At 43.9% G+C, this 21,187-nt stretch overlaps 1 protein-coding gene across 2 annotated transcripts in view; it reads right to left on the bottom strand.

The window, feature by feature from the left end:
* Positions 1 to 21,187, bottom strand: part of PXDN (peroxidasin) — a 169,864-nt gene that overhangs the window by 12,345 nt on the left and 136,332 nt on the right. For both annotated transcript variants that reach the window (XM_032791110.2, XM_032791111.2), the window contains 2 exons: positions 8,357 to 8,565; positions 5,313 to 5,433 (listed from right to left, as the gene is read on the bottom strand). In XM_032791110.2, the coding sequence (XP_032647001.1) occupies positions 5,313 to 5,433; positions 8,357 to 8,565 (330 nt within the window). The remainder of the gene's footprint in view (positions 1 to 5,312; positions 5,434 to 8,356; positions 8,566 to 21,187) is intronic.

The following is a 21,187-nucleotide window of genomic DNA, read 5'->3' as shown; positions in this document are numbered from 1 at the left end:
CCTCTATTACCGGACTAGTTATAAAAGACAGTTACCTTTTCTGTAACTGGTGTTGTTCGAGATGTATTGCTCATATCTAGGTATACCTAGACTTTAGTAAGGCATTTGATACGGTCTCGCATGATATCCTAATCGATAAACTAGGCAAATACAATTTAGATGGGGCTACTATAAGGTGGGTGCATAACTGGCTGGATAACCGTACTCAGAGAGTAGTTTATTCATCACTCCAATCCTGCTGGAAAGGTATACAAGTGGGGTTCCGCAGGGGTCTGTTTGGACCGGCTCTGTTCATATCTTCATCAACGACTTAGATGTTGGCATAGAAAGTATGCTTATTAAGTTTGCAGATGATACCAAACTGGGAGGATTACAACGGCTTTGGAGGACAGGGTCAAAATTCAAAATGATCTGGACAAATTGGAGAAATGGTCTGAGGTAAACAGATGAAGTTCAATAAAGACAAATGCAAAGTGCTTCACTTAGGAAGGAACAATCAGTTTCACACATACAGAATGGGAAGAGACTGTCTAGGAAGGAGTATGGCAGAAAGAGATCTAGGGGTCATAGTGGACCACAAGCTAAATATGAGTCAACAGTGTGATACTGTTGCAAAAAAAAGCAAACGTGATTCTGGGATGCATAACAGGTGTGTTGTAAACAAGACACGAGAAGTCATCTTCTGCTGTACTCTGCGCTGCTTAGGCTCAACTGGAGTATTGTGTTCAGTTCTGGGCATCGCATTTCAAGAAAGATGTGGAGAAATTGAAGAGGGTCCAGAGAAGAGCAACAAGAATGATAAAGGTCTTGAGAAAATGACCTATGAAGGAGGCTGAAAGAATTGGTTTTAGTTTGGAAAAGAGAAGACAGAGAGGGACATGATAGCAGTTTTCAAGGTATCTAAAAGGGTGTCATCAGGAGGAGGGAGAAAACTTGTTCACCTTGCCTCTAATGATAGAACAAGACGCATGGGCTTAAACTGCAGCAAGAGAGATTTAGGTTGGACGTTAGGAAAAGTTCCTAACTGTCAGGGTAGTTAAACACTGGAATAAATTGTCTAAGGAGGTTGTGGAATCTCCATCTCTGGAGATATTTAAGAGTAGGTTAGATAAATGTCTATCAGGGATGGTCTAGACAGTATTTGGTCCTGCCACGAAGGCAGGGGACTGGACTTGATGACCTCTCGAGGTCCCTTCCAGTCCTAGAGTCTATGAATCTATGTCCATTCCACAATAGGTGTGCATGCTTGACACGTGCACCAGTGCTGGAAGTTTTTCCCTTAGCAGTACCCATATGGGACACTAGCTCCATCGATGGGGGTCTGCCCCTGAATGGGACCCCATGGAGCATGTTCAGGCACAGTGAGGACTTTGTCCATCCTGTCTCTGGACTGGGAGAACACCGAGGCTAACCAGAGCTAGAGGGGCCTTATCCTGAGTCTGGTGTGGAGAACTACATATGTGCATGCCAACATGTGACCCAGGAGCTGGAGGCATGCTCTGGCTGTGGTCATAGGGAACCTTGTGACTGTGGTGATGAGACCTTTTAGGGTCTCAAATCTGTCTGGTGGGAGGGAGGCCCTGGCTGATGTCGCGTCCAGGACTGCCCTGATAAACTCTATGTGCTGCACCAGGACTAATGTGTACTTGGTGTCGTGGACAGGAGGAGTGCCACGTGATCCCACACCTGCAACCTGGAGCTGCCCTTGACCAGCCAGACATCGAGATAGGGGAAGATCTGAACCCCACGATGACTGAGGAAGGCCACCACCACAGACATGCATTTCGTGAACACCTTGGGAGCAGTGAATAGGCCAAATGGGAGGACCGTAAATTGGTAGTGTTCCTGCCCAACTGTGAAACGGAGAAAACGCCTGTGCCTCTCAAATATATGAATGTGGAAGTACGCATCCTGCAGACTGAGGGTAGCGTACCAGTCCCCGTGATCCAGGGAAGGGATGATACAGGCCAGACAGATGATGCGAAACTTGAGTTTTACCATGTACTGGTTCAGGCCTCGCAAGTCCAGGATGGGCCTGAGCCTCTCTTTGGCCTTCGGGATAAGGAAACAGCAGGCGTCTGAACTCTGCTGGCACTACTTCCACCTCTCCTAAGCCAGGAAGCCTTGGAAACTTGAGGACGAATAACCCTTTCTCCCAAATAAATCCAGCCCCCTTGAGTCTTTATTTTTCGGAATAGGGGCTGGTTGGCCCTGCCTCTTCTTGTGGTTGACTGACTTGACCACCAGGGAGTTGGGGACGGGAGAGTGTACAAGTATTCATGCCTCTTAGCGGGCACAAAGTACTGCCAGTCCACCCTCTTAGAGATGGGGGACAAGGAGGCCGGGGTTTGCCACAAGGCCTTTGAAATTTGTGGCAAACCCCGGCCCCTTTGTGGAGTGGGAGGGTCACCCTGCCTGGTGCCAAGGCTGAGAGGACATTGAAGAGGAAGTCTGAGGGTTCCTCTATCTCCTTGGCTTGAAGATTGAGGCTCGATGCCACCCTTTTCCACAGTTCCTGGTGGGCCTTAGAGTCTTCCTGAGGAACAGGTGGAGGAGGGGCCATAATTGCCTCATCAGGGTAGGATGAGGACGGGGGGTGCAGTACTGTGCATACCCACCAGTGCCAGAGGTCCCACCACTTGGTCGCCCTCTAGACGCGGAATCAGAGATCAGCACTCCACTGACTCCTTTCTGGGGGGCCGAGATAGAGAGGCTGATGGTTTCTCCGAGGTTCCGGCCACCAAGCGACACCCCACCAGGGGCTGCATTGGGGGCCACGGGGCTCATTGGTACCACGGTGGTGGACAAGGAGCCCGGTGCCATTGCACCTGCTGTGGCACTGGTGGAGCAGGCTGTTCAGCCTGGCTAGCCTGCCCCATTGAGTGATGACTATGAAGGGCTGGTGTATGAGCTGCCGCTGTCCCAGAACTGGGACGAGCAGAGGTGCTGGGAACGGTGCCAACCACAAGACTGTGATCCTGGCGTGGAGGAGGAGAGTACCACCAGTAGCAGTTGCTCAGCGATCGGATCCAATGGGTGGATCCGCGACAGCGAGGTGCCAGTGATCGATGCCTGGGACTGTGGGACTGGTGCTGCGGCGAGGTCCTGGAGCGAGATGAAGAATGGGAATGGTGTTGATGCCCATATTGCGATGGGCTACGATGGCCCCTCAGTGACAAGGATCTCCGGTGCCATCTGTCCTGGTCTCAACGGGGCCTGCTCCTCTGGCGAGGTCTATGGTCCCTCCAGGTGAAGCAGTGCCTGGAACTCCTGCCAGTCGGAACCCCCGGTGGAGGGGTCAAGGACCGGCGCAGACTGCGCACGGGGCAGTCGCTGATCGGCAAACAGCATCGGGAACATTCCCTAGAATGCAAACTGTACCGATCAGGTGGTGACTCGGAGATCCAAGAAGCAGCTTGCCTCTGGACCGGGGACCCAACGGTGGTGGTGTCCCTGGAACTGGCAGAGACATGACATCCCGAGCCACTTGCAGGGCCTCCAGCATGGAAGGCACCTGGACATCCGGGGAGGTCGGCATCGAGTGGGCCACTCCGCTCCGCTCAACCTGAGTCGGAGGCCTTGAGGCTAACGGGGTTTATTGGAGGAGAAGACTTCTTCTTAGCCTTCTTGGCATGCTCCACGGATGTGGAGCAGTGTCCACTGGTGGCTCAGAAGTCAAATGTTCCTTTCTTTCTTGGTCCGAGGCTTGAAGAATCTGCATATCTTGCAGCGATCGCTGAGATGGGTTTCCCTTAGACAGCATAAACAGCCCATGTGCGGCTCACTCACTGGCATCAGCTGCCTGCAAGTGTCACATGACTTAAAGCCCAGGGCATGGGGCATGCCCCGACCTGGGCGCACTAAACTAAACTAACATTAATCTAAACTACATTAACTACAGGTACTACTAACTATGAAAGAACAAGAGTTCAAGAGGAAAGCTGCAGCCAAGCTGGAGCAGAGGAGTTCTTATGCACCTTCCCTGGTGGAAAGAAGGAACTGAGGGTGGGAGGAGCGTGCAGCGCCCCTTATACTGTGCCCTGGAGGCACCATGCCAGGGGTCGCTAGGGGCACTCCCCTACGGGTATTGCTAGGGAAAAAAACTTCTGGCACCGCTGCACGTGGTGAGCACACATACCTATCGTGGAATGCACATGAGCAATCACTCGAAGAAGAATACGTTTTCATCCTCAAAAGGTACACATGAGGGTGAGATTCTTGAGAAACTGTTTTGGGGTGTGATCGCATCTGAGAGAGAGTTATACCGGAAGAATTCAGCTTAATATCTAAATCACGGGGTACCTGGGACACAAGAAACACAATTTCTAGACAAAAAGGAGACAAGATGGAATCTTATTATGCAAAGGCCTCCTTTCTTGTAGATCTGGAGATATGAACATACTATGACAGATTCTCCCCTTCCAAGTTCCAGATGCTGCAAAAGAACTAGAATCTGGCTGCTACTGCTGGTTTGAGAATTCCTCTAGAACAGGATACTCAATATCATAAAACACGTGACACTAGTTCCTACACCTACACCAACTGGAGTGAGGTGTGTGTCAGGGCGGGGAAAGAGAACATCTGGATGGAGAAGAGCCCACCTCTAGTTCACAAGTTCACAGCTGGAATAGGGTCCCCTACAGTTTTCATAAACCAGAACAGACCTTACGCTGCTGTAACTTATATCAGTGGATCAGGAAGCCATAACCAAAACTCTTCTCTCCTGCATTCCTGCACTGAATGGATCTTGGGATGCGAGAATCTAGCCCGTTTTTACTGATTTCAGTGCTACTACCCCAATATTTGCCCTGCCCTGGCTTTTAAGCAAGTATTAGACATTGAGGTGGGGCACATATCTGTAGTCCCTGCTTGTATCACTTTGGGGACAGCAGGAGTGTGGGCATTTTCCAGGCAAACAGATGCTGTTATTGATGGATGTAGTAAAGACCCAGATTTTCTGCTGCTTTTTCTTTACATTTCACATTTCTTCTGAGGAAAATAAACAGGACTGAGGGCTTAAGTATTATTGTTTCACATGCTGAAGGTCTTAGAAAAATTAGAGCTGGAAGATAAACCACAGCAGAAACAGGACTTAAAGTTGACAACAACCTGTAGCATTCAATTTTGTTTTGCTTTTGAACATCCAGAAGAGTCAGAGTGAAAGGCATCAATCCCAGACTAATGGACTGGAGACTGCAAAACCTAATGTACATTTGCAGGAAATCATTCAATTTTCCTCCACCTTACACAAAAACAAACCAAAACAAACAAAAAAACCCACCCTTTTTCAGACCTTAGTACAAAATGCTTACCTCACTGTTTTGTGCATTTTCATTTTCTTTAAGGGCTTGTCCTCCTGAAAGCTATAATCAAGAGAACGTCTTCCCCGGAAGTGATATGAAAATGCATTAAACTGCCCTCTAGTTCTACAATCTGAAATAAGACAAATTATATGTTGGAAATTAAATTATAAATTGATAATTTTATGACAATAATAATTGTAAATAATATACATTTTAAAAAACTACAGAATTAAATCCTGTTTTCTCCAATACGGTGGCCTATGGAAGTTTCTTTTCTTTTAATTAAATCTTGTGATTTTTTTTTAATTATTCATCTAGTGGTACTAGATTATTTTTCCTTTAACAGTGTTCACCTCTTTCATACATTATCAGATCTTCACACCTCCTTGTACAATTCAGACCTATACCTGCTTCAAGAAGTCTACAATTTTGTTTATAATGTAGTTCTACTCTGAAAAGGTGCTAAACATAAACAGCATTAATCAGATCTTCTTGTATCTATTCAATGACAAGTTTTCAAACTACTTTTTGCTTCTATTGGCTTGTGACAGTCAACAGAGATATGAGAGAGCAAGATGGATTCCACAGAACCTGTCTTTATTAAAAAGATTTTGAAATTAGAATTCTGGTTACTAGTAATTTAAAAGAAGGACTTTCAAAGCCTCAGGTTTGAGTTGCAGCACTGGAAGCTAGAAAATGGAGGTGGGGAAATGGTGATTTCCCCTCTCAAAATGACCTCTCTCCAAGTCTGAAATATCTGCAAATACTGGAGGCAGTTCAGATTTGTCCACAAAGCTCCAGGACATAGCATGCCCTTTCTTTTCTGTCTCTAGCTAAGACCTTGCAAAGTTAAAAGGAAATACTTAGTTCTAAATATATGTTTCTTAACACTAATCTCTTATTCCACTCTGTTAATTGTAGACGTGCCCACCAAAAGAGGCCATTGTAGAAGCACCTAAAGGAAGGAAGTAATCAGATAACTAATTTTCCATTCTAGTCATAACTTCTCTCTCAGTGTGAGATATCTGGGAAGCAATGAGCAACAAAGAAAAAATAGGAACCCAGGTGCTGCTGTGGGGAGAGAGAGCTAAGGGGTAAGGGGGGGAGGAGGGGAATCCTCTCTCCCAATCATAGCTCCAGGGAGCCCTACTGCACTCCAGACTCCTCATTACCGGGTGGAGCCCTCACCCACCCTTGCACCCCAACCCTCTACCCCAGCCCTAAGTCCCCTTCCTTCACCCTGAACCCCTCAGCCTCAACCCTGACACATAAATTTTGTTATGTGCACCAATATGGAGGTGATGTGTCACACATCACTCCCATATTGGTGCACATAACAAAATTCATTCTGCACATGGGTGGGAAAAATTAGAGGGAATATTGATCTGGCTCCCCCCTTTTTTTTAATACATCAGACCCAAGCTCCTCGTCTTTCCCTTTTTAGGCCTTTTACCATTTAGCCCACCTCATCTATTAGATCTGCTAGCTCCTTGATTGTCACTCACCACATTCACTCAGACAACAGCGCCACCATCAATTGCCCAATTGTCCATTTCTCCCTTAAACATCTTTTTGCTTTCCTCCACGTTGTCCCTGACACATGGGTAAAATTTCCTGTCAAAATCTGTAAATTTTAAAACCTGCACTAAGAGTCTTACCAAGATTAATACTTTTATCTTTACAATACTCCTTTGAGGTAAGAAAGGATCATCATCACCATTTTACAGGTGCAGAACTGAATGACAGAGAGAATAAGCTACTTTTCCAATGTTATACAGAAAGTATGTGGCAGAGCCATGAATTGATACCATTTCTTCTGAGTCTTCGTTGACTACTTGAAACATAGGGTAATTGTTCCTCTGTTAAGATACTGAAAAAAGCCGCAGAGGTTGAATTTGGCTAGTTCAGAGCTCAAATAGTTCACCTTGCAGAAAAGTTAGGTCCTGGGGCCAGTGGCGTAGCCAGGTGGAGGGAACAGGGGGATCGATCACAAAAAAGGCCCCACCTGCTGTGGCACTTTTAGTCACTTGGCGGCACTTTTACTGACGGGGCAGCACTCCGGGTCTTCAGTGGCACCTCGGCAGCGGGACCTTCACTCGCTCTTCGGTGAATATCTTCAGCGGCATTTCAGCGAGTGAAGAGCAGCAGGCCCGGAGCAAGTGAAGGCAGCGCCACCGAAGTGCCGCCGAAGATCCGCCGGGAGAGTAAAAATGAAAAAGGTGCCAAGAAATTGAAAACATGCCACTTGTGCTCAGTTGGAGAGCAGTCACTGCCCTGCTCCCCACTAGCTATGCTACTGCCTGGGGCCTGTGACAATCCCAAGCAACAGGTTAGAACGTCAAGAAAGTAGAAAGAAAATCCTGGGTGATTCATTTACACTCTAAATCAGTAATTCTGCTGTATGATTAGTTAAGTAAACTTTGGAGGTAATCTGATTTTGTTATTATAAAATAGAACAGCACTGCATCTAAAAAAACAACAACAACTAAATCTGGGTTTTGTTCAAGCAAACTATGAGGTAATAGCTTTTGGTAACTAAGTATCTGCTCCTCTGCCCTCCATGTGGAAAAGTATTTTGCACTGATCAAAACAGGAAGAATAACAAAAACAGATGCTTCCTACTTACACAGCTATAACAATTAAATACATGGATGACTTAGTACATATAAATTTAAGTATAGTGAGCACAACGTTGATTCTTACATTCTAAATTTTAATCAAACTATGCAATTTATTAGAATTTTTAATGTCAGTTAGGAAAAATTGTAAGGTTTCAGTGTTTTTTATAAATAAGCTGCTCATACAACAGAACCAAAACCTTAGCTATACAGTAGCTAAATCAATCTCCTGACTAGATTCCTTCTACTGGAAGTGGAATATTACTTCTGCACAATCCAAATTTGGTTTTGTAAGCACATTATCCATCTTCCTAGTTCAGCTTGAGTTAGAGTTGAATAGTAACTAAAAATCTCTTAAAATTTCTTCAAAACAGGCAATTTAAAATGTAACCAGAAACAAAGGATGCACTCTCAATACTCTCCCTGAATACACACCTTCACAGCAATCTTGCCACATCCTGAGATCCAGTTTAGGAATTTCTTCACAGCTATCATAACCATGTGGGAACTCAGCCACCTTAAAGACATCACGTTGCACTCTGGTTATATTGTCTGCGTTGTCGCACAAAATTCTGGCGAGAGATGTTTGCTTGATCTGAGTCAGCTGAGGTGGACTAAATACACCAAGATTCTCATACCATAACCTGTAGTGTCACAGAAAGAAAAGTTAAGTTCTTAGATAGTTAAGACAATGGTAGATAAAATAAAAGACATACATACAGGCAATTTGCACTTTACTAGAGATCTTGGGATATTATAATCAACACCAAAGAGTATTCTTTGAAAAACAGATCACCGAAGCAAAAATACACAGTTCCTAAAAGCAGATGACTTTACACTCAGTCTTAATGTTGCCTTCTAATTAGTCATGATGCCTCTGTCCACAAATCTTCCTAAGTGAACAATTTTTTTTTGGTAGAAAAGACAAAGCAGCCAGAGCATACTTGCAAATTAAGATGGATTTATAGTTGCTTTGCGCAAAGACACCAAAGCTTACACCCCAATTTCCCTCTCCCTCCTGTCATGCGTATGCTCAAATATGCACCAAATTCTTACCCTCTCAATGCACCCCGACATTCCTGTGCACACACATTACTCAATTTTCCCCTCCCTCCTGTTTCCCATTTTCTCCTGCACATACATACCCCTAGAATATCTGTCCTTCTTCCCCTCTGTGGAGTAGATCTGGTGCACCAGTAGTTTGTGAAAAGAAATACTTTGAATTAATGATTTATTTTGCTGTTTTACATAACTGAAAGTGTATCTGTTAGTAGATAAAACATACCCTTTAGTATTGTGTGCAGTTCAGTATTCTTTATTAAGAACAGAGTATGTAATTGCATCATCAGCTGGTGGTAAGAATTTCTCCAAGATCGACCTAGCCCAAGCCTATCTACAAATGGAGACTGAAGACAGTGACAAATCTGAGGAACTGCCTGAGATTGAAGTGTTAATAGAGAAGATTTTGGAACAAACTGATAAGTTAAATGGTAAGAAGTCACCAGGACCAGATGGTATTCACACAAGAGTTCTGAAGGAACTCAGATATGAAATTGTGGAACTACTAACTGTGGTACATAACCTATTGCTTAAATCAGCCTCTGTACCAGACAGATGATTGGAGGGTAGCTAATATAATGCTTATTTTTTAAAAAGGCTCCAGTCCAGAGGTGATCTGGCAACTACAGGCCTGTAAGCCTAACTACAGTACCAGGCAAATTGGCTGAAACTATAGTAAAGAACAGAATTATCAGATGAACATGATTTGTTGGGGAAGAATCAGCATGGCTTTTGTAAAGGGAAATCATGCCTCACTATCTGTTGGAATTCTTTGAGGGTGTCAATAAGCAGTTAGATAAGGGTGATCCAGTTGATACAGTATACTTGGACTTTCACAAAGACTTTTGACAAAGACTCTTCAGCAAAGTGCAAACTGCTTAGTCATGGGATAAGAGGTCCTCTCATGGATGAGTAACTGGTTGAAAGGAAAGAAAGGGTAAGAATAAATGGCCAGTTTTCACAGCGGAGAGAGGTAAATAGTGGGGTCCCTCAAGAAAAAGTTGAAGCTGTCCTAAAGGCAACCTAACCACAAAATGTGTCATGATTATGCGCCTTCCTAGGGATAGTTAGTTATAAAAGGAAGTTAGTTTTTCCGTAACTAGTGTCGTTTGAGATGTGTTGCTCATGTCCATTCCATATGAGGTATGTGTGCTTGTTACATGCACTGGTGCTGGATGTTTTTCCTTCAGTGGTATCCATAGGGGACCACTTCTGCTGCCCCCTGGAGCAGAGCGCACATGCTGCGGTATAAGGGGTGCTGCCAGCTCCCCCCCCCCCCCCCCTCAGTTCCTTCTTGCCAGAAACTCTGACAGTGGGGAAGGAGTGCAGGTTATAGAATAGAAATGAGCAACACACCTTCAAGAACACCAGTTACGGAAAAGGTAACTGTCTTTTCTTCTTCAAGTGCTTGCTCATGTCCATTCCATATTAGCTGACTCCCAAGGTTCTTAAGATGGAGCAGGTAATCTAAGGTAGCGCGTTGGAGAGATGCTACACTCAGACACCCAGTGGAAGAACCTCATCCATTTGGCCAGGTAGGTTGTTCTAGTGGAAGGTTTCCTGCTTTCCAAGAGGATTTGCTGGACCTCTTTAGAACAGGCCCACTCCAAATTCAACCACGCAGCATTCACGCTGTGAGGTGGAGGGGGGCAAGGTTGGGGTGTAGGAGACGCCCATGATCTTGCAAAAGCTGATCCGGTCAGTCAGAAAGGGGCCAGGGAGCGGCCACTGCTAGGTTCATCCAGGGTGACCATGATGACTTGGCCCCTGTCTCTCTTGACTTTTGACAGGACTCTGCTGATGAGTGAGATTGGCAAGAAGGCGTAAATCAGAGCACCCAACCATGAAAGGAGGAAGGCACTGGAGAGGGAGCCTTTTCTCAGGCCTTGTAGGGAACAGAAGCAATTACATTTCTTGTTCTGTCTGGTGGCAAACAGGTTCACTTGGGGAGTTCCCCACCTCTGGAAGAGGGTCCGGACTACCTCTGGATGGAGTGACCACTCGTGGTGAGAAGAAAAGGCTCTGCTGAGGCGATGTGTCAGTGTGTTCCTGATGCCGGGGAGATGACAGGCCTCCAGTTGGATCTCATGGTTGATGTAGAAAGGAGGGCCTCTTGGCAGAGGGCCAATGAGCGTGCTCCCCTTTGCCTGTTGATGTAAAACATCAAGTCCATATTGTCCATCAACACTCTCATCACCTTGCCTGCCAGGTGTGGTAGAAAGACTCCGCAGGCCAAGCGTACCGCTCTGAGCTCCTTCACGTTTATGTGAAACCTCGTCTCCTCTGGAGACCACATGCCCTGGGTCTGGAGGCCACCGAGATGTGCTCCCCAGACAAGGTCCGAGGTGTCCAATATCAACCCGATCGACTGATGAGGGCTGTCGAATGAAACTCCTTCCAGGACCACTCTGGGGTTGGTCCACCACTGTAGCGAGGTAAGTATCGTCAGTGGGATGGTAATGACTTTTCCAGATGATCTCTGGACTGGTAATAGACCGTCGCCAGCCACTGCTGTAAGGGCTGTATCCTGACCCTGGCACAGCAGATGACATACGTACATGCTTCCATGTGTCCCAGCAGGCACAGGCAAACCCTGGCCATGGTCAGGGAGAATGTGGAAGCTCCAGCAATGAGGTCCACCATCATCTGGAACCTCTCCTGCTCTGGAAATGCTCTGGCGCAGGTGAAGTCTAGCACCGCTCCAATGAATTCTATTCTCTGCATCAGAACTAACGTCAGCTTTTTGTCATTTACCAGCAGGCCCAAGGATCTGCATGTGGACTGCAGCACCATAACATCCCTCTTAACTTGGGACCTGGAGCAGCCTTCGAGGTACGAGTAGATCTGGATACCTCGATGTCTGAGGTAAACGGTTACTACCAGCATGCACTTGGTGAACACTCTCGATGCTGTTGCAAGGTTGAACGGTAGGACTGATAGTGGTCGGTTCCCACCATGAAATGTAGGAAGCATCTGTGACCTTGAAAGATCGCTACACGGAAATATGCATCCTTCAAATCGAGGCGGTATACCAGTCTCCTGAATCCAGGGAGAGGATGATGGAGACCAGGGACACTATGCAGAACTTCAGCTTCTTTAGGTATTTGTTGAGGTCTTGTGGGTCCAGGAGGGGCTGTAGACCACCCTTGGCCTTGAGAATTAAAAAGTACTGGTAATAGAACCCGTTGTTCCTGTATTTGCAAGGAACCCTTTCCACCTTACCCAGCTGCAGCAATCCTTCTACCTCCTCTGCAAGAAGAGTCTCATGAGAAGGGTCCCTGAAGAGGGATGAGAACAGGGCGTAAAAAGAAACTGGAGGGCATAACCCCGTGCCACAGTACTGAGGACCCAGTTGTCCTCTCCAGTGTATCCAGATTTTTCTTAAGTGTACCTTCCACAACTGGACACAGTTCTCCAGCTAAGGCCTCACCAGAACCTAGTATAGCAGAATAATTATCTCCCATGCCTTAGATATAACACAGTCACTAATACATCCCAGAATATTTGCCTCTTTTGCAACTGTATCACATTGTTGGCTCATTCAATTTGTGATTCGCTATAACCCTCTCCCCCCCGATCCTTTTCTGTAGTACTACATAGCCAACTATTCCTCATTTTAAAGCGATGCCTCTGATTTTTCTTTTGTGAATGCAGGACTTTGCACTTTTCTTTACTAAAGTTTATCTTGTTGATTTCAGACCAGTTCTCCAATTTATCAAGATCATTTTGAAATCTAATCCTGTCCTCCAAAGTGCCTGCAACTTCTCCCAGATTGGCAACATCCACAAATTGGATAATGGAGTGGAGACTGTGCTTATACAAGTCATTAATGAAAATACTGAATAGCACTAGACCCAGGACTGACCTCTGAGGGACTCCAGTTTGTCAGAGAACCAATGACAATTATTGTCCGAGTATGTGTTTTCAACCAGTTGTGCACCCTCCTCACAGCAATTTCATTTAGAACACATTTCCCTAATTTGATTGTGAGAATACCACGTGAGACAATGTCAAATGATTTAATAAAATCAAGATAAATCACACCTACTGCTTCCCCCCTCTAGCCACTAGGCCAGTTACCCTGGCAAAGAAGAAAATTAGGTTGCTCTGTCAGAATTTGTTTTTGCACTGTTTTGAACTATTATCCTCCAAGTGCTTACAAATTGATTGTTTAATAATTTGTTTCTGTATCTTTCCGGGTATTGAAATTATGCTGACTGATCAATTCCCAGTGTCCTCTGTTCCCCTTTTTAAAGACATGTCCTATGATTGCTATTCTCCAGTACTCTAGGATCTCACCCATCCTCCATGAGTTCTTGAAGATGATTGCTAACAATTCCAAGATTTCTTCACTTAGTTCCTAAAATACCCTACGATTAATTTTGTCAGGCCCCTGTTGATTTCAATGCAGCTAACTTATCTAAATATTCTTTAGTCTGTTTTTTCTCTATTCTGGCTTGTTTTCCTTCCCCCTTATTGTTAATATTAACAACATGCATGTGAAGATTGCTTATCATGCTTGTCATTGGCAGCAGCAAGTAAAGATCAAGAAGCAGAACCAGAGACAGTCAATATATTCTATGTTGACACAGATGGAACCTTTGCCAGTGACAAACACTATAATACAACATTAAATTAAGAATGATCCAGGGCTAGCTAAGTGTATAACAAGGTTTCCTAATGTTTGGCACCAAAGTGATTATTCCTATGAAGATCTGGTCCTATATACTCCAAGAATTACATGAAGGCCATTTGGAAATGAAATTCCTGGCTAGGAGTTTTGTGTGGTAAACAAACAGAGAAAATGACAAAACAGTGTCAAGATAGTCAATAAATGCAACACATGCCTAAACATGCTCCACTGCAATTTTAGGAGTGGCTAACTATTCCGTGGCATAGAATCCACATGTAATCTGCTGGACCATTAATGGGACATGTTTATAAATGGCATGAAATTTTCTGTACGAATTCAAATAGTTCAGCACAGACAGTGGAAGGGTTAAAACTCTTGTTTTTGAGGACGGGTGTTCCTGAACAGATTCTAAGCAACAATGGAACTTAAACCACATCTGAGGAGTTCCAATTGTTCATTAAAAGAAATGGTATCGAACACAACACATTGACTCATTACCATCCTGCCACCATCGAATTAGTGGAAAGTTTTATTCAGACTTTCAAGAAAGCAATTTGTGTTACAACACTGGAAAAAGGTAGCATACAACAACCCATGATTACAGATTTTCTATTGTTATTACAAATCAGACACCAGTAATGTTGTTTATGTGATGTAATTTAAGGTCTTGTCTGGACTTGTTGAAGCCTAATATACAGAAAGACATTCAAAAGAAACAGTTTTCACATGGGAGAAACTTGGTAAGAGACTACAGAGCTAACTTATGGAAACCTGAAGTGATTACATCACTGACTGGTCCTCCATCACACTAGGCAAAAGTAGCACCAAACCTGTCATGCAGAATCAGGTTTTGAGCACAAGTTCAGCAGGATGTTTTACACCAGTGATGGCTATTGAAATACTGAGCCTACAATATAGCCATAGACAGTGATTTGTCATAGTACCAGTGGACCTTTCCATGTTTCTACTACAAGAGACCCTAATTCTATAGCCCAGGAAGATACTGATACACCAGACAATATATATATTTGTGATACCTATGAGATATTCTCCTGAAAGAAGCCATAAACCACCTCTCAGACATAATTTACATCATCTTGTGCATTACTGATAGTAATATGTTTGCAATTTTTGTTTTCCCTTTCATTCTGAAGGGGGAGGAGTATGTGGCCTTCTATATTTGTACATGATTTATAAGCCTAGTTATCTGTAATCCCACCGTGCCAATGTGGTTTCCCCATATTCTTTATGTTGTGTAGAGAGCAAAGATACGACACCTGTCAAGAGAAGATCCTTTAAAGTTATGATGCTGAAGAACCACACAATGAATTGTGTAAAATGAGTTACATTTATCAAGAAGTCAGAAGAATATGTACTAAAGTTGGTCCACCTCTACCTGCATAGTTTTTCTAGCAGACGGTGGAGCCAACAAAAACGTTGGGATGGGAAAACAGGTTAGAAGTTTTGAACTATGTATTTATGTCCTCAAAATGAGCTATGCTTACTTCAGATGCACCCAACTCATTTTCCCCTAACCAGACACATCTGTTCCGGAAGGTACTGACAGCCTCTGTCTATAATAAAGGTTCTTCAGAGAGAGTCTTTGTTATTTCTATAGTGTCATTAGCTTGTGTGGCACTTCAGAGCAGCTGCATACTTTGGACAGAAGACTGAAAAGTTTTAACATTTCAATATATCTCCCAAATAGTATTTTGGAAAACAATGACTTTCGGCTGATAACATACAGATGAACACTAGAGAGGGAAACATGAGAGGAACAGTCAGCATGGATTCACCAAGGGCAAGTCATGCCTTACTAACCTAATTGCCTTCTATAACGAGATAACTGGCTCTGTGGATGAGGGGAAAGCAGTGGACCTGTTATTCCTTGACTTTAGCAAAGCTTTTGATAAGGTCTCCCAGAGTCTTCTTGTCGGCAAGTTAAAGAATTATGGACTAGATGAATGGACTATAAAGTAGACAGAAAGCTGGCTAGATTGTCAGGCTCAACGGGTAGTGATCAATCGCTCCATGTCTTGTTGGCAGCCGGTATCAAGCGGAGTGCCCCAAGGGTCGGTCCTGGGGTCGGTTTTGTTCAACATCTAACGGGGTCGGGGTCCCTGTGAGCCAGGTTTTGTTCAATCATCTTCATTAACTGATCTATGAGGAACGGCAGTGAGTATCAGTACTCCTCTAGCAAGTTTGCAGATACACTAACATGGAAGAGTGGGGATAGCGGTACAGAGGGACCCTAGCAGCAAATTAGAGGACTTGGACACCAAAAGAAATGCTGATGAGGTTTCAACAAGGACAAGTTCAGAGTCCTGCACGTTAGGACAGAAGAATCCCATGCACTGTTGCAGCAGAAGTAGGGACTGAGATGCTGGGAAAGAAAGTTCGTGGCAGAAAAGGACCGAGGGGCGTTAGCAGATGGATGGAGAAAGATGGATATGATCGTCACAGTGCGACCCTTGTGTGTTAACCCACAGGCCAACAGGCATTTTTGGCTGTACAAGTCAGGGGCAATTGCCAGCAAGCATTGGAGGGACACGTGATCAGGTCATGCCTCTATTCCAGACATTGCTGAGGCCTCAAATCCAGAGTAACTGTGTTCAGTTTGGGGCCCTCCACACTACACAGAAGGATGTGGAAAAAATTGGAAAAGAGCCAGCAGAGAGCAACAAACAATGATTAGCTGAGGCTGCGAGCAGACATGACTTAATGAGGATGAGGCTGAAGGAACTCGGGATTGTTTAGGTCTGCAAGAAGAGAAGACTGAAAGCGGGGATTTGATAGCTTCTTTCAACTACCTGAAAAAGGGGGTATCCCAAAGAGATGATCTAGACTTGTTCTCAGTGGTATCATGTTCTCAGTGGTATCAGGTGACAGAACAAGAAGTAATAGTCTCAAGTTGCAGTGGGGGAGGTTTAGGTTGGATATTAGGAAAAACTTTTTCACTCAGAGAGTGGTGAAGCACTGGAATGGATTACCTAGGGAGGTGGTGGAATCCCCTTCCTTAGTAGTTTTTAAGGTCAGGCTTGACAAAGCCCTGGCTGGGATGATTTAGTTGGGGACTCATCCTGCTTTGGGCAAGGGGTTGGACTAGATGACCTCCTAAGGTCCCTTCCAACCCTGATATTCTATGATTCTCTGATTAACCTTGTGTGACATATGTAGGTATATGCTGTTTCCAGAAGTTTGGAGCCCTTATTTCTGAGTCTGAATTTCTCCCTTCCATTCATCTACACACAAACATCTGATTTACACAGTTCTGGATTCCATTTCTAAAATTTTAAGTAGGTTTTATGCAAAGGAAAAAATAAGACAGCAAAGTGTACTGAGAGGGCTGTAACATTCACTGGCGGATATCCAAATACGTTATTTATGATCTAAGAGTTTAAAGTATCAGACTACTGTTTTGTAAGATGAGCTCTGATCCACCCTCCCTAATGATATTCTAGCAATATTTGCCTGAGGCATTAGTTTAAATTAAATTTTATTTCATGATTCATGCTCTCTCTCAATTTTCCCTCTCTTAAGGCACCTTTTAATTATAAAAAAATAAACTTAATTAGATAGTGGTAACTATTAAAATGTGGCTAATCATTGCCAGGTATCTACAATAAAAAGAAAGCTGACTTTCTTCCCTCAAAAGAGACAAAACCAGGCAGACATCACAGACTACAAGTTACATCAAAAGGAGAGAAGTGTGGATTTTCAGATGTCAGAATTTGAGATGGGAGAGTGGTCAAATACCAAAAGGGGTGCTAGGTGCTGTAACAATAATATTTATCCCCTTTATATTTTTATCTAAGGGCATGAAGGATGGAGTGGGCCCAAGCGTCTCTCAGTTCCTTTGTCCGGTTCAGAATCCAAGTGGTGTAGATTCCCTAGTAGAGGGGAAAGAGAGCAAGTCATGGAATTCATGTGGACAACACATCTTGAAAAAAAACAGTTACTGGAAGGTAAGTAACTGTTCTTTCTACCTCAAGTGATTGTCCACGTGTATTCTGGGGACTAGGGAGAAGTGACCTCATAATTAGGAGAAGGTTGCTAGAAGTCCTATTTAAATCAAGACTGCAGGACAGCCCTGTCAAAGCGGATGTCAAATCTTGAGGCCTCAACTAAAGAATAGCTGGGTGAAAGTGTGGACTCATCCCCATTGTATCTGCACTGCAAATTTCTGAAACTGGTATGCTTCCCACAGAAGACAGAAAAGATCCTGAGCCCTGGTGGAGTAGGCTATAATCTAAATAACTCATAGAATTATCTAAGGCCATGACACTATGTCTACATTATGTCTGGTCTACACTAGGAAATTAAGTCGCCATAACCGTGCCGCTCAGAGGTGTGAAAAATCCACCCCCCTGAGCAACGCAGTTAAACCGAACTAACCCTCAGTGTAGACAGCACTAAGTCAACAGGAACATTCTCCTTTTGACCTAGCTACTGCCTGCTGGGGAGGTGGATTAACTTCGCTGACATAGGTAGTGTCTTCACTGAAACATGACAGCGGCGAAGCTGCAGAGGTACTGCTGTAGTGGTTTATATGTAGACATGCCCTAATTCAATTAAATACCAGTTTAGACAGTCTTTAGGTGGATACTGCCTGACCTTTCACCCAATCAGCAAATGCTACAAACAGCCTAGGGGAACCCCTGAAGGTTCTTGTTCTTTCACGGTATTATGAAAGTGTCCTAACCACATCAAGGATGTGCAATTTTTTTGAAGTGGAGCTAAGGAAAGAAAAATGGCAGATGAACAGTCTAATTGAAATGAAAATCTAAGACAATCTTGAAAAACATTTATGATGAAACCTAAGGATCACTTCATCTGTATGAAACGCAATGTAAAGTGAGGACTTGCATCTCCTTTACCTTTCAAGCTGATGTTATATTCACTAAAAAGATCATTTTCACAGAAAGATGATATTGAAAGCAAGTTGCTAACAGCTCAAAAGGGGGTCCCCATTAACCCATCTAACACTATACTGAGGTTCCAAAAGGAAGGGGGCTCATAGAAAGTGAGAAACAGATGAAATAAGGCCCTTAAGGAATATAACAACTATAAGGTGAGAAAATATGGTTTCCCCTTGAATGGGAGGATGATATTGCTGCTCGATGTATCCTTATGGTGCTGATGGATAGCTCTGAATGCTTTACCCATATCAGATAGATCAGAATAGTAGGAATTGTGACTCCTAAGGGAGACAAGTGGCATAGTGTTGTCCAAATAAAGAACCTGTTCCATTTAAGTGCATAGGTCAATCTAGTAGAGTCCTTCCTGCTATGCACAAAAATATTCCGGACTTCAGCTAAACAGCTTCTTTCACTGACAGAGACATAAGGTGGACGAGGTAATATCTTTTATTGGACCAACTTCCGTTAGTGAGACAAGCTTTTGAGCTTACAAAGACCTCTGCTTTAGTTTGGGGAAATAACCCGAAGTGTCACTGCTCTTTGTAAGGTTGAAAGCTTGTCTCTCTCACCAAAAGAAGTTGGTCCAATAAAAGATATTGCCTCACTTATATAATCAGCGGATAGGTACACTTCATTCTCAGAGTTCATGAGATAAGGAAAGCATCTGACAAGAAGATGGTATTCAGCCTTTCCCCAAAACTCCCTCCCTTATCTGAAGCAACACTGCTGATTATCCTCACCTGCAGAAGATGGTTTGCAGGCTCAAATCCTTAGCGGGCAACTTGCAGATGAGAAGGCTGGTCCAGCAGGACATTCTGAAAGTCTGGTAGAAGCAGAATTACTGGTACAATCTGTTGATGAATGCACCAATTCCAGAGATGAACTTGCTTAGCAAAGGAGGGATAATTGTATTCCTTTCTGTTTGTTGACATAAAACATTGCTGTTGTGTTGTCTCTCATTTCTTCAACTGTTAGTCCACAGCATAAGAAGAAAAGCTTTGCATCCTAGACAAATAGCTCTGAGTTCCAGAACATTTATGTGAATCTCTTTGGCAGTCCAGAGGCCTCGTGCCTTGTGATGCTGTATGGAATATGGGTGACCATTTATAATATTATTGATACCAATATTACAAAATAGAAAATGAATATTACAAGGTATGCCATGGAAGGTATCAGTACAAAAGTTATGATTTTCTAAGTATGATAATCTTGTTTATATGTACGTATCATCTTTGTTTCATGAAGGACCAGACTTCAAAGAGAAACTGCTGAGCTTCAGTTCATCTGCAAATTTGACATCAGCAGCTCAGGATTAAACAAAGACTGTGAATGGCTTGCCAACTACAGAACCAGTTTCTCCTTCCTTGGTTTTCACACCTCAACTGCTAGAACAGGGCCTCATCCTCCCTGATTGAACTAACCTCATTATCTCTAGCTTGCTTGCATACATATACCTGCCCCTGGAAATTTCCACTACATGCATCTGACGAAGTGGGTATTCACCCACGAAAGCTCATGCTCCAAAACATCTGTTAGTCTATAAGGTGCCACAGGATTCTTTGCTGCTTTTACAGATCCAGACTAACACGGCTACCCCTCTGATATGTGATATATCTGTATCTCAAACTTGTGCTGTCTTTCTGAGTGACATCTCCATACAGATTGGCATCAGCACTATCCAGCCTGCTTAATGGCCCATCAAGGGCAATCAACTGTACAATGAACCAACAGAGAGAATCCAGGGTCTACATCTATGAGTCAGCAGCACATGTAGTGACATGCCTGCGGACAGGGGACTCCAAGAGCTTTTCCATGCCCGTGTGCTGTGAGCTTGTGTTTGGGATAAAGGATGTACAAGCCAAGCCACATGACAAAGGATATAAAAAGGCAGCTACATCTTCTCCATTTTGTCTTCAATCCTACTTCTCATCTCTGGAGTAACTTCTCTACAAACTGAAAAGGACTAATATATTCACCCAATATATTGGAGATGTTCCAGGGGAACTTTACAAGCCAGCAAACTCACCAGTGTTGCTAAAGCCTGATATATCGACTCTGAAGTCATGTGTATGTATCTGACTGCTTTGGCCATTTAACATCTCTCTTCTCTTTCTTTTCTTTTAATTTATAATAAAACCTTTAGTTTTAGATACTAAGGGATTGCTGGCAGAATGATATTTTGGGTAAGATCCAAACTAATATCGATCTGGTACTGTGGCTGGCCTTTTGGGGATCAGAAGAACATTTTGTATAGTGCATACAGTTCTAAATACCTTCTCACTTTACTGGATCTATTTGCTGATTGTAAGCCAAAGAATGGAATGCAATAAAAAGGGCTGTGCAGTCTTCTTTTTCTTCCCCCCCAGCTCCTTGATAACTTGTGGGGGGGGGACCAGGAGCACAGTTTGTGACTGGCTGGTGAATCTAACTACAGTGTTAAGCACCAGGTTTGGGAGAATCTGCTCTCCTTTCTGCAGCCTGCCCTGATCTTGGCATTCTCAGTGTGGGCTACTGTAGGCAACTTGGGTCACAGACCTGGGGGTGGTCTAGGTGGGCTCCCCACCTGAGCATGGAAGTCACCAATGTTTTGATAGGTAGATACAGCTGGAGAAATCAGTACTCCTTTGCACACATGGGAGTCCTTCCACCAAATTA

This window comes from Chelonoidis abingdonii, chromosome 3, assembly GCF_003597395.2.
Source record: "Chelonoidis abingdonii isolate Lonesome George chromosome 3, CheloAbing_2.0, whole genome shotgun sequence".
Taxonomy (NCBI): Eukaryota; Metazoa; Chordata; order Testudines; family Testudinidae; genus Chelonoidis; species Chelonoidis abingdonii.
This window is presented reverse-complemented; position numbering and strand designations above follow the sequence as displayed.